At 41.9% G+C, this 12,752-nt stretch overlaps 1 protein-coding gene across 2 annotated transcripts; it reads left to right on the forward strand.

Annotated features, from left to right (window-relative positions):
• The first annotated feature begins 3,170 nt into the window (after positions 1-3,170).
• On the forward strand, positions 3,171-12,175 carry ubqln4 (ubiquilin 4). Of its 2 annotated transcripts, none has more exons than XM_010905895.5 (11): positions 3,171-3,636; positions 4,307-4,458; positions 4,550-4,695; positions 5,528-5,790; positions 6,089-6,247; positions 6,398-6,575; positions 6,703-6,842; positions 7,432-7,515; positions 7,648-7,763; positions 8,931-9,105; positions 10,051-12,175. In XM_010905895.5, exons 1-11 carry the CDS (start codon positions 3,490-3,492, stop codon positions 10,207-10,209), a joined length of 1,719 nt encoding a protein of 572 aa, XP_010904197.1. In that variant the 5' UTR covers positions 3,171-3,489; the 3' UTR covers positions 10,210-12,175. The 2 variants fall into 2 exon arrangements, with proteins under 2 accessions (XP_010904197.1, XP_010904196.1); XM_010905894.5 differs by having other exon boundaries at positions 3,490-3,636; positions 6,344-6,575.
• The last annotated feature ends 577 nt before the right edge of the window (positions 12,176-12,752 follow it).

Here is a 12,752-nt window from a genome sequence, read left to right on the forward strand (position 1 = left end):
CCTCCACTTCGCCTCTATTAATGTGCTTGGACACAGAGCTCTGTGAACAGCCAGCCTCTTTAGCTATGACCTTTTGTGTCTTGACCTCCTTGTGCAAGGTGTCAATGGTCGTCTTTTGGACAGCTGTCAAGTCAGCAGTCTTCCCCATGATTGTGTTGCCTACAGAATTAGACTGAGAGACCATTTAAAGGCCTTTGCAGGTGTTTTGGGTTAATTAGCTGATTAGAGTGTGGCACCAGGTGTCTTCAATATTGGACCTTTTCACAATATTCAAATTGTCTGAGATACTGAATTTGGGGTTTTCATTAGTTGTCAGTTATAATCATCAAAATTAAAAGAAATAAACACTTGAAATATATCAGTCTGTGTGGAATGAATGTATACATTATACACGTTTAACTTTTTGAATGGAATTACTGAAATAAAACTTTTTGATGATATTCAAGTTTTATGACCAGCACCTATATATGCAATATACAGTGAAAATAAATATACAATTAACATATTTAAGTCACTATGAATATAAATATATGAACATGAAGAAGACTTTGGATCAGCAACAGCAGCAGAGCCTAGTACAGATGAAGGAGGTCGAGAGAGGGAGATTAACGATATGGCGTCAAGGCAAGGATGGAGAAAAAAAAAAGGCTGTAACATATACAGCTCAGTTTCATTTTTATGTCTATATTAACAAGAATATAGCATAACAATGAAAATATAGCTGAAGAGTGATTTAATATGTATTTTTAAATAACATGCTGGGAGAGGAAATTCAAAAATGCAATTTTTGCTGTGGCATATCAAAATATGATTAACAGTTTTGAGTCTGTGATTCACTGACAACACTAAACTCCTGGTATCATCCTTTGAGATGATTTGTCAAGTCCGATGTAAGTTGTGCTGGGAGAAGAACCTAGTTTCATGTATCCCAATAAAACAATTACCCAGAACCACAAGATCATCCTTATTCCAGGATGCAGTAGGATCCATGTTCTTGACTTGGCCCTGTTCCTGGAATGGCCCTGTTCCTGGAATGGCCCTGATCCTGGAATGGCCCTGATCCTGGAATGGCCCTGATCCTGGCAATCCAAATTCTAGACAGAAGGGTGGACGGCAAACCCCAGCAAGGATTGTCGTCACAACACATCACCACATATTTACATATATTAGCATTATTTAACGTAATTATGAATATTACCAGAATACGTTGTTTTGGGGGTGATTGCCCTTTTAACCTAAAGCAATATGAGTTGATGGCTTTACATCACTGCCATCTTGTGACGGCCCATGATATCCCCATCTAATCCACAGTTAAGTAGCCATGTTTACAAATTATAACTTAAGATTTCAAGAGGTTTGAGGATTTGAATGTCAACAAGATGCATGAATGAAAGACATGGACAGATGGAACTGATGGAGACATTTCCCTACTTGGTGTATGTATTTAACTAAAATTGAGAGTTTGTCCAGTTTATTCCCATTGCATTTTAAACAAAGCCACAAAAGCGATTAGTCATATACATTTTCAATGTATCTGGTCACTTTGGCACCGCAATTGGTGTCGCACATGCATCAAGCATAGGTGGGGCTCCCAGTTTCTACACACCTGTAGGGCCTTATCAGCCGTGATTGTATTTGTGTTCATGATATGCTTGACGCATGCGCCTCCCTGATTGTCCCCCACCCTCAGGGAACAAAGGTTATTCACATAAACCAAGGGTTTTATATTTCACTTAGGTAAATATTTTCACTTAGGTCAATTCTGTTGCCAAACAAATCCATCCATTGTCTTTGAACATATGACTTACACCCTACACAATCCAGTAGAAATGATATTTACACAAACGACAATATCTTGTAATTTCATAACAATTACATTTCTTTCCCTGTAACACTTAAAGCATAATAATTATATACAAAAATATTTAGTGACATACACCCCTTTGGAGATTGTCCTAGAGATTCAACTTTAAACATAATAATGTGTCTTTGAACTAGACATTGAAAAATATCTGTTTTCCAGCAAAACAATTTGCAGCGGTGTATAGGATTGTTTGGAAAGCTAAATATTTCCACTGACTAATTTACATAACATTTGGTATAATGTTGGAAGAGAAGAATATAGAATTATAGAATAAACCAAACCTTTACTTATTGTATTTCAGAATTTAAATTTTTGTTATTTTGAATCATTGAAATGTATAAGAAACAAGTCTGCAAAGAGACTATTGAACTTAATTATTGAACTGTATTTATTAAAATCCAATAGCTAAAGATAGACCTCATTTATAATTATTGTTGTATTTTGTATTTCTCCTGAAGTACACTTATCTCCACTGTCTTTAGGGTTTTGAGCTCCAAGATGGTCATATGGTCAATCTCCCACCTGTAGGCGGACACGTCTCAATCAGAAATAAGTCAGATCAGGGTGGCGTCATCCGCAAACCTTGTCAAACATCACCCCGTTTAAGCTTTAGTCCTCCCCTGGTCAATTGTCAGCCCTCCCCTGGTCAATCGTCAGTCCTCCCCTGGTCAATCGTCAGCCCTCCCCTGGTCAGTCGTCAGCCCTCCCCTGGTCAGTCGTCAGCCCTCCCCTGGTCAGTCGTCAGCCCTCCCCTGGTCAGTCGTCAGCCCTCCCCTGGTCAGTCGTCAGCCGTACCCTGGTCAGTCGTCAGCCGTACCCTGGTCAGTCGTCAGACCTCCCCTGGTCAGTCGTCAGACCTCCCCTGGTCAGTCGTCAGCCGTACCCTGGTCAGTCGTCAGCCGTACCCTGGTCAGTCGTCAGTCCGCCCATAGTCAATCGTCAGCCCTCTTGACTAGGGGAGGACTGACGATTGACAAGGGGAGGACTAAAGCCTAAACGGGGTGATGTTTGACAAGGCAAGAGCGGATACTTGACCAAGGGAGGGGTGATGACTGAGTAGGAGGAAGAACTGAGTTTCTGGGGAGGAATGATAATGTTCCTAATATGGATGCTGTAGGGGTCAGACAGGTGCTTCCCCAGCCTCAAGTGCTGCCTCCTGTTGGACAGGAAGGCTGTGATCCACCTCCACGTGGACTCGTGCACTTCCAGTTGGGATAAGTTGTCTTGGAGCAAAGCAGGATTAATTGGGTTTAAAAAAATATATGTCCTTGCTTTTTCCCTATTAAAAATTAATTATAATGACATTAATTATAATGTATGGGTATTGGCCGTGCGACACCAGACAGGCTCCATTCCCCCTTCGTTTTGGAATTTTATTAACGATACCAGACATTCAACTTATAGCCAAGAGATTTCTAAATTTTGTATTGCACTTTTAGATTTGACAATAACAGCAAATGAATGTGTGATTATATTACGGAACACGCTTACATGTTGGTAAAATGCAATGACACCCCACACCACTAGACTTCAACGTAACAAAAACCTCAGGTAACACTACTTACATCTCAGCTTGAGAATATTGTTAGTTCTGTGTGATGTAGTGAAGTTGACGAGGAATAAAGATGGCGGAGAGCAGCGGCACAGATCCCACAGTGGATTCCAACGTTGTTGAAAATGCTGCAAAAGACAGGACCATGATTGTGGTCACGGTAAAAACCCCGAAAGATAAAGAGGAGATCGCAATCTTAGAGGATTCTTCTGTCGCACAGGTATTCATATACTTTCACAGTTATGCAAGTCATGCTGTCGCTACTAGCAAGCATGAATTCAAGCTAGTAGCTTTGCAAGCTAACGAGCACACACTACCTTCTTTAGATATCTAACAAATAAGATTTGGACGTCAGGTGGGGTAGCTATCCTAATTTATTTGCTGCTTATCATCCTGGTCACCATGCCCCTTTCTTCTAAAAAGTTATTTTGTACATAATCGATAACGGTAAATGTGTAAATACATCTGTACTACTACGACTACTCGTTCGTTGGGTTAGCTTCATAGCTAAAGCATTATCACAAGTCTGCAAGCTGGCTAACTTGCTATCTCAGGCGCATCTAGGCTACCTAACTTCAACCGCTAACCGGCTAGCCTCGTCGGAGTTCCTGTATTTGTGAAAGCCAGTCAGGAAACTGGTCGTAATCGTATTGCTTGCTACATGATCGCTGATGTTCCTGTGACATGCTAAACAATGGCAATTCATCTATGTACAACTAAAAGCGAGAGATAACATACATTCACTTTATGTTAGCATTACTGCACCGTAACTAGATAACCTTTTGCAAGGGGGGCGTGGTGAGGTTTGCTGGTTTATGACCAATAGCCCAAAAATCTGAAGTATTTGTATGTAGTCTTTCCCTACACTTATGTTGTGCATAACTTTACAGTTTAAAGAGGAGATATCGAAGAGGTTTAATGCCAAGCTGGACCAGCTGGTGTTGATTTTTGCTGGCAAAATCTTGAAGGATGGGGACACACTGAACCAACATGGCATTAAGGATGGACTCACTGTTCATCTTGTCATCAAGACCGCTCCAAAGTAAGACAATGTTGGTTCCAGTTTTTTGCCTAGTTTTACGATTGTAGCATTGGATGTGTGATGCAGGTTTATGACAACTTATTTTCTGTAGGGCCACAAGTGGTAGCACATCACAGAACTCAGCATCCAGCTCTGGGACTCCACAAGCCAACAGCAGCAGTTCCGCCTCCAGTCCGGTGCCCAATGCCAGCACACCACCAGGCACTGGGCCAGCCATACAGCCGCCTAACTTACTGAGTGAGTGACCAAGTCCCCATTTAAAGTATAACTTCCAAAATGTGGCTTGTTGTATGTGTCTTACTAGGAGGGAAGAGCTCGCCAAATTCTTAATGCTGTTGGCTTCAACTAGCTGGTGTGCTGTGAATTTTTGTTGTTGATTTTGTATAGTCTATGGGTGTAATTTACTGATGAATCCTAACTAGCCATATAGGAATATCCATAGTGAAGTTTTAACTTGCCTGTAAACTCAACATCAAATCTTACTTTGTTCACATGCTCCTGTGTTCTACAGGATCACCCACCAAAATATGAACCCCAATAATGACCAATAACTATAGCAAAATGCTTTTTCCCCTTTTTTTATCCCTGCCATTGAAATGGGGAGGGGCTGGTGAAACATTCAAAATAGCAATGCAGAGTTTGTGGTACCAATCAAAAGGCTGAAATTGCAATGAGGTGTATCAGACTAACTCCTGACATCAGTTTGTGTGCATCTGGGCTCCAGATTGTGCTGCCATCAGTGGGCAGGATGCAAGTAAACCAACCCAGAAGACTTGGGTGAATCCCTGATTCTGTTACATTTCTTATCTGATAAGTCACAGTTTAGGTGGAGACTACCTTTATGAACATTTCCCTATTTGCACAGCTTGTAGTGCATTTTGACACTGGAATGTTCCTGACGCTTCTCGATGCCACGTTGGCCCTTTTTAAAGACGTTTTGTTTGGTTCAGCTGTTCTTTACATTATCACACAGGAAGAAAAGAAAAAATCTTCACACCCCTACTAAACAATCCACACAACTAGGAAGTCATCTATATATGGCCTTTAACTCCCCTCCCTGTCTGCCTAGGTGGTTTTGGAGACCTGTCTAGCCTATCAGGCATGGGCATGGGCTCTGCCAATTTCATGGAGCTCCAGCAGCAGATGCAGAGACAGCTCATGTCCAACCCAGAAATGCTGTCTCAGATTATGGACAATCCGCTGGTCCAGAACATGATGTCCAATCCTGACCTGATGAGACAGATGATCGTGACCAACCCTCAGATGCAGCAGCTGATGGAGCGCAACCCCGAGATATCCCATATGCTCAACAACCCTGAGCTCATGAGACAGGTCTGCAGCATGTCCTAGAACTTGTTCTGAGAAATCATTGCGTGTACAGCCTTTGTTTACATCTCTCTAAAAGAACTATTGATTGAAGAGAACTTTACTTAGATCACATTAGCTCATTATTTGTTTGCTTATTTCTGTAGCTGTTGTTGTTTTTGCTATTTTTTTTCAATGTATTGCCTATATCAGTGATTCCCAAACCTTTTCGGCTATTCAGAGCCTCTCTTGCAAAGCATTGCAAGGAATGGATGTTAGAAGACTTATGCCCAGATGAATACTTTATCTCGCTACCTCTCTCCAGACTATGGAGTTGGCAAGGAACCCAGCCATGATGCAAGAGATGATGCGTAACCAGGACCGGGCGCTTAGCAACCTAGAGAGCATCCCTGGGGGCTACAACGCTCTCCGGAGAATGTACACAGATATCCAGGAGCCTATGTTTAGTGCCGCTAGAGAGCAGGTACCTTCTCTTTCTGAGGATATGTAAACATGCAGTTGAATTGAATCAAGTAAGCTTGTGACTTACTCCATTTTCTCATTCGTTATTAACCCATAGTTTGGAAACAATCCCTTTTCTGCTTTGGGGGGCAACTTGGATTCTGGCGTGCAGCCCTCCAGAACAGAGAACCGGGAGCCCTTACCAAACCCCTGGGGACCACCTGGAACAGCCCCTTCAGAGAGCAGGGGGACTGGCTCCTCCACGACAACGTCATCCAATGGAGGGACTGCCCCGAGTGTCTCCAGCCTCCCCAACCCCCTGGGCATCAACGCCTCTGGTCTTGGCAACGGTATGACCACACCCTCCAGGAAAAAAATACTTAACAACACCGTGTTATCCCTTACACCTCTGTTATCATTAAAACACTTGGCTAATCTGTGGTCTGTTCCTCTCACCACACTCTTCTGTCTGTCCAGGTGTGTTCAGCAGCCCGGGCATGCAGAGTCTGATGCAGCAGATATCGGAGAACCCCCAGCTGATGCAGAACATGCTCTCTGCTCCCTACATGCGCAGCATGATGCAGTCGCTGGCCCAGAACCCAGACCTTGCCTCACAGGTTTGCGCAACTCTGCTTATGCAAAGGACCAGAAATCGTCGCTTCTGTTTTGTAGCAACAGGGAAAAGATTAGCTCAGCGCGTATCAAAATATTATTGATTTCCCCAGTTATTCCTCCTCCCCCAATATCATCACCCAAATGTATCCATGGCCATGTCTCATTGAAATAACTCCCCGATTCAGGAGAGCTGGACAACTTTCTGGACACTTACCTCACAGGCGTCAGCTTTTGTTCCCAGTTCTTTGATTGAACCTAGACTGTGGTGGCCAGATTAGTGCTTTAAAAAAATCAGCTTAGAGAGCTTTGGCTTGACGATTACCATGTTGTTAATGTGCTAATTGGCTGTACCTGCAGCAAACTAGTTTCTCTCCCAAGCTTACTTTTAATACAGTTGTTAATCTATTATCTCCTCAGCACCAGGCATGGTTTCAGCCACATTAGGAATATTGAAATCCCAGTTTTGAATCGCAGTACATATTGAATCGGCCCCTTAATGTCATGATAATATAGTGAGGTTGCTAGCTATTTCCAACTCCAGTGTCTCGTTCAGATTTACAGTATTTGCTTACTCCTATATTACTCCCTCAGGCAATGTTGAACAACCCCCTGTTTGCCGGAAACCCCCAGTTACAGGAGCAGTTGAGACATCAAATGCCGGTTTTTCTCCAACAGGTCAGATTTCTCTCTTCAGTTAAACAGTTACTTTTCATATGCTGAGAATAACCTACTGCAAGGAAAGAGAAAGACGACCAACAATGATGGAATGCACTGAGTTTCCGACGTCTTGGATTGACCGTGTTACAGATGCAGAATCCTGAGGCTCTCTCTGTGATGACTAACCCTCGGGCCATGCAGGCTCTCATGCAAATCCAGCAGGGCCTGCAGACCTTACAGACCGAAGCTCCCGGACTCATGCCCAGGTAACGTACAATCTGATAACCGGCTGTTTCCCTTACGATTACTGCAGTGATGGTAAATGAATTGGGATGTTGGCAATGGCTAGGTGAGCCTAAATGGTTACATCTGAGGGATGTGTCTTAATCTAGTAATGTAAACATAGGGCTGCGCCACTAAGAACCGTCTCAGCCGATAACAAAAGATGATATTCATGTACCACAATAGGCCGATAACGAAGTTTTGTCATTTTGTGATTTCTGTACCCTGACGTAAATTAAATTAAGAAATGTTGCTTGTGATGATAATTCTTATTTCAACAAACGTACATTCAGTCGTTGTGCGGTTTACAGTCAATCAATTCTGGCAACACTGGTTCAGCTGTGCCTGAAAGGCGGTTACTGTGGTAACGGAGACCACAGCACGTGCGTCTGTCTGCCTCTACTTGCTAGCTGACTAAAATCTGACTGTTCTGTTGAAATGTTACGTTGTTGAAATACCACCACGCATTTTGACCAAAATTATTACAAAAGTAGAGACATTGTTGCCAAGATATTTTTGGGTGAGAAGTATCTTGCGTTGTAAATGAATCTTTCAATGATCCGCTTCGGTACTGCACGTTGTGGCTGCGTGCTCCCTTTCCCTTCTGTTAGCTATTGACTATCCTCCCATTGACCTGTATTCAAAATGCGAATTAGGAAGTGATTCTCATCTTATTATACCTTGTACTCTGACCCATAGTTTAGGAAATCCTGCATTACAACTTTTGCTTTGTAATCCTTGGCCGAATTCAAATCCACATACTTATAGATTTTAGCATTATATTAATCCTCCCTGGACTATTAAAAAGTGTTATAAAATTGGTCCATAACCATCTCTTTATAACCCTGTCATCACTAGCCAACTCTATAACAAGGTATGATTACCACTGTCAGTCACACGGGATGAGAACAACCTGCTATATAGCTTAAATGTCAGGCGTGTAGCTGTACACATTCGTAACGAACCGCAGGTTTGTCTGTTTGCTCGTTTAGCAACAGATTGTAGTTGTTTGATGTTGGAAGCAAGTACATATACATTTTTTTAAGTGGTAAATGTTATGAACAATGGGAAACCACTGCCACGCTTGACCTGTACACATTTACTTGTATTCATGGTTTATTGTGCAACTTTAACGATGGTTCTTTCTTTAGTTTGGCTCCGGGTGGGATCCCAGGGATCCCTTCAACCACCGGAGGCAGTGTGGCCCCGGAGGGCCCTCCTCCCCCAACACAGGGATCGAATCCCAGCGCAGACGTCAGCCCGTCCCAACAGCAGCAGCAGCTCATGCAGCAGATGTTACAGATGTTTGCTGGAGGAGTCACTACGGTATGTCTGAGTTGCAAACACAGTTTCGGGATTGGTATCTTGCTTTTACTTTTGTGTTGGTAATGGGTATTTTGCCAACGGATGTATTAAGTAAGCCTATACATCAATGCTAAAACTACACACTGAGACAAGGTTTGAAGTGTTGGAAACCATCTCAAATGATTGTGTACTTACCCTATAATTTTTGGTTAGCGTTTTTTCTGTAGGCACATTAAAAAGACTAAATTAAATTAAAAATTTGTTAATCTAGAATGATTTACATTAGCATTTGGGGTTATGGCAATTTTTCACTGAAATAATTAAATAACGTGTCCTTACCCTATAATTATTTGAGGTTCAAGGATTGACAGCTCATGCTTCTGTTTATTCCTTGGGACTGTTTGCAAATGCTAATATTGTAGTATTTGAGGCAGAAATACCATTCTAGTCCTGCAACAGATATTAGCATTTATTTGGCCCTTCGTGCAAATCATTAACAGGTATCTCCAATGTTAATTTACTTATAGATTTAAACATTGTGTGAAAAATGTTTTCACAAATACTATAACTTGAATGGTATTGGTACCCCTGCCTGTTCGTCCTTCTGAGTAGCAGATCTTGTTTTTCGATGTTTAAGTTCAGAGGGATGTGCGTCCAGTGATGGTCTAGGGGTTGAGAAGTCCATACACTATTACAAGAATGGAAAGTATAGATCACCTTTTCAGTAGAGGACGTTATAGCTGTGGTCTCCTGCGGTGGCATTTAGCTCTGTGATGTGTGCGTTCAGAACCACTCATCAACGCAGCTGTTAGAGGATTTGCATGGCCTCAATGCCGATGCTGTTCCATTCTGAACAGCTTTAGAGATCATGGTCTGGTTCGTCAGAAGTAAGATAGCCATCATCATTAGAGGTGATGACATTGAGGCCACTTCCCACCATGTGACTGGCTTTGCTCCTCCTTACAGACACAGGCGGTGACCCCGGAGGTGCGCTTCCAGCAGCAGCTGGATCAGCTGAGCGCCATGGGCTTCCTGAACCGCGAGGCCAACCTGCAGGCCCTCATCGCCACCGGCGGGGACATCAACGCTGCCATCGAGAGACTGCTGGGCTCCCAGCCCTCCTAACTTCCTAAGACCCCTGCGATTTACCGGGGGGGGGGGGGGGAGAGGGGTTAGATTGGGTGGCAAATGCAGTTATGGGCTAGTGTGGGTGATTACAGATGAGCACAGTCCGTCTTCTCACAATCTGACAAGCCCCTCAGACTCAATTGAATTCCAATTACTGTTCATCTCTTTGGCTGATCTGTGAATGAAAGAAAGATGAGGGTTGGGTGGGGGTGTGCAGATTCCAGTGTCTCTTGGAGGTCTCTCATATCAGTCCTGTGCAATGATGACATTGCTACGAAGTGAAGCCGACACCATCACAGCCACTTCCCCTGTTGACTATGGGAGGTATTTCCTGAAATGACATTGGTCTTAATGGATTTTATTTAACCGGTAACAGGAGTGTACTTTTGGAGGAAAGGGGGTGTTCTTTTCATAGGTCAAAGGAATCCCTCACTTTTGTGACAACAACCTGCTTGTTTTTACTTAATTTCACACTATACTTAATCATGCCTTGTTTGACTCATATTTATTGCAAGAGCTGTTGAAGTTCCGTTCTGTTTTCTTTACCACTCTTCTTCAATTGACCCTCTGCTTTAATACTGTGTTGTTCTTTAAACCTAACACACAGGGCTGTTGGATTCTCCTATAGTGTACCTGTGACTCAGATTTTGCTTTAACTTTTCAGCTGTTAGGGAAAGGATGGTTTTCAGATTGCCTGGTATTTTCAGGCATGGTATACTTTGCTCTTCAATCAATGCTACATGGAAATTTAAATGATTATGCGGTTGAGGGTTTGGTTATGGGTTGGTGAGAAGACATTATTTAATTGTTTTTAATCTCAGCCATTTTACATTAACCATTCACCTTTTACATTAACCATTTTGTGTGTTTTCATAGATGCAATGGGATAGTGCCTGATATGTTCAACAATGTAATCAAAATACTTTGTGAAATCAATAGCTTCAGAAAGTGTACTGATTGAAAAGTTTGTTAAAGCCATAGTTTAGTTGCAGAGAGTACCAAATCTGTTCAGCTCTGCCTTTCTTGAAGACCCTTCAATCTGTTATCTCTTCTAATAATACCTTTAAGAAGTGTGCGTGTGTGCGTGTGTGCGTGTGCGCGCGTGTCAGTTCGTTCATTCATTCATTTAGTGCAGATGGTCTACACTAGTAGTCTAATCTGATTCTGGTGGGATGCTCTGTATGTCCTGTGCTGAATCCCCATTCTCTGTTCTTCTCCAAATGCACCCTTGTATGCTACACCTCAGATGTAAAAAGAACTGGACTGGATTGGTGTGAGAAGTGTGGTGGCACATGCTTACACCAATCTGCACCTGTTTGGCAAACGAATAATGAGAAATTCTGTGCAAGCCCAGCACAAACACATGATTCAGGTAACAAACCTGATGAGTAGTTGGTGTTATAGGGTAGCCGGTACACACTGACTGACACCATCCACAAACAGGTGTGATCAACACTAGTCTACATTCTGTATGTTATAAAATGATATGAACTTGATATGGAGGATTTGGGCACCTTGTATGAGAATAGTTGTGTGAGAAGGGAAAGTTACAGTGGTTACCATACTTAGAAATCATTAAAAGGACCAAGCTTGAAAATATCAAGAGAATTGTGGACTCAAAATGTAATAAATATTGACCTCTATTAATGGCAATTAAGGATTATGTTGTTTTGCCGTTCACCATAGTGAGGCTTGGATTTATATATTCCATGGTGACAAAAAGTTAAGTATGAATGTCTTAATATATACATTTCATTATATATATTACAAGACCTTCAAAGTGCAATACATTTCATTGCACTTTGAAGGTCTTGGGGTCCCATACTGAATGTGTAATGAAGTGGGAATTTTTCAACTCGTGAGCTCTGACATCCTCAACACAGTGACTTCTAATGTTACCCACTTCCTTGAATGACAGCGTAGTTGACAGTTCAGTAAAACTATGAAACATAAAGTATATTAATATGGTTTTCAAACAATATATCTTTATTACAATATTTGTATATCCTGTTTATGGAGGAGCTTGTTAGTTATTGGCCAATCTGTTTGAGTTTATAGCACATGAATTATCCAATTGACTTTTACAAGTTTACCAGATATGTTCATTTGCAATCTCCCAGTTGTTCAAGAATGCAGCATTAAATTGCGGTTAAAAGAAAGATGAGACAATATGGGATGTGTTTCCATCAGGCTTGGAATTTCATCATTTTAGGGTCAAGGCCATTTGGCCTTCCGTGTCACAAAATGTTTTAGGGCACAAAGGCCACATGCCAGGGCACAAAGGCCATTGCGTGAAATAGGAGGATTTGGATTGCAACTTGAATTGCTGATAAGAAAAAACATTAACTTTTTTTAATATCATGCTTTGAATAATAACTTAGAACTGATATGGTTTTTCTACATAAAATGTTAAATTATGTTTTAATCCTTGAAGTTACATCTACTCCTCCCGCACGTTTTTTATAGATTGTGTAAATTGTTTCATTGCTTGCATTCACATGACAACAAACAGGCAACGGTATTGACAGTAAAGTGATGTT

Source organism: Esox lucius, chromosome 20, assembly GCF_011004845.1.
Source record: "Esox lucius isolate fEsoLuc1 chromosome 20, fEsoLuc1.pri, whole genome shotgun sequence".
Taxonomy (NCBI): Eukaryota; Metazoa; Chordata; class Actinopteri; order Esociformes; family Esocidae; genus Esox; species Esox lucius.

What these genes read in the sequence shown, in the direction of transcription:
- ubqln4 (XM_010905894.5), top strand. Translation starts at nt 3,490, where the DNA reads ATGGCGGAGAGCAGCGGCACAGATCCCACAGTGGATTCCAACGTTGTT. An exon ending in GTCATCAAGACCGCTCCAAA is followed by an intron (nt 4,459 to 4,549) that starts GTAAGACAATGT and finishes TATTTTCTGTAG; the next exon opens with GGCCACAAGTGGTAGCACAT. An exon ending in GCTCCCGGACTCATGCCCAG is followed by an intron (nt 7,764 to 8,930) that starts GTAACGTACAAT and finishes TTCTTTCTTTAG; the next exon opens with TTTGGCTCCGGGTGGGATCC.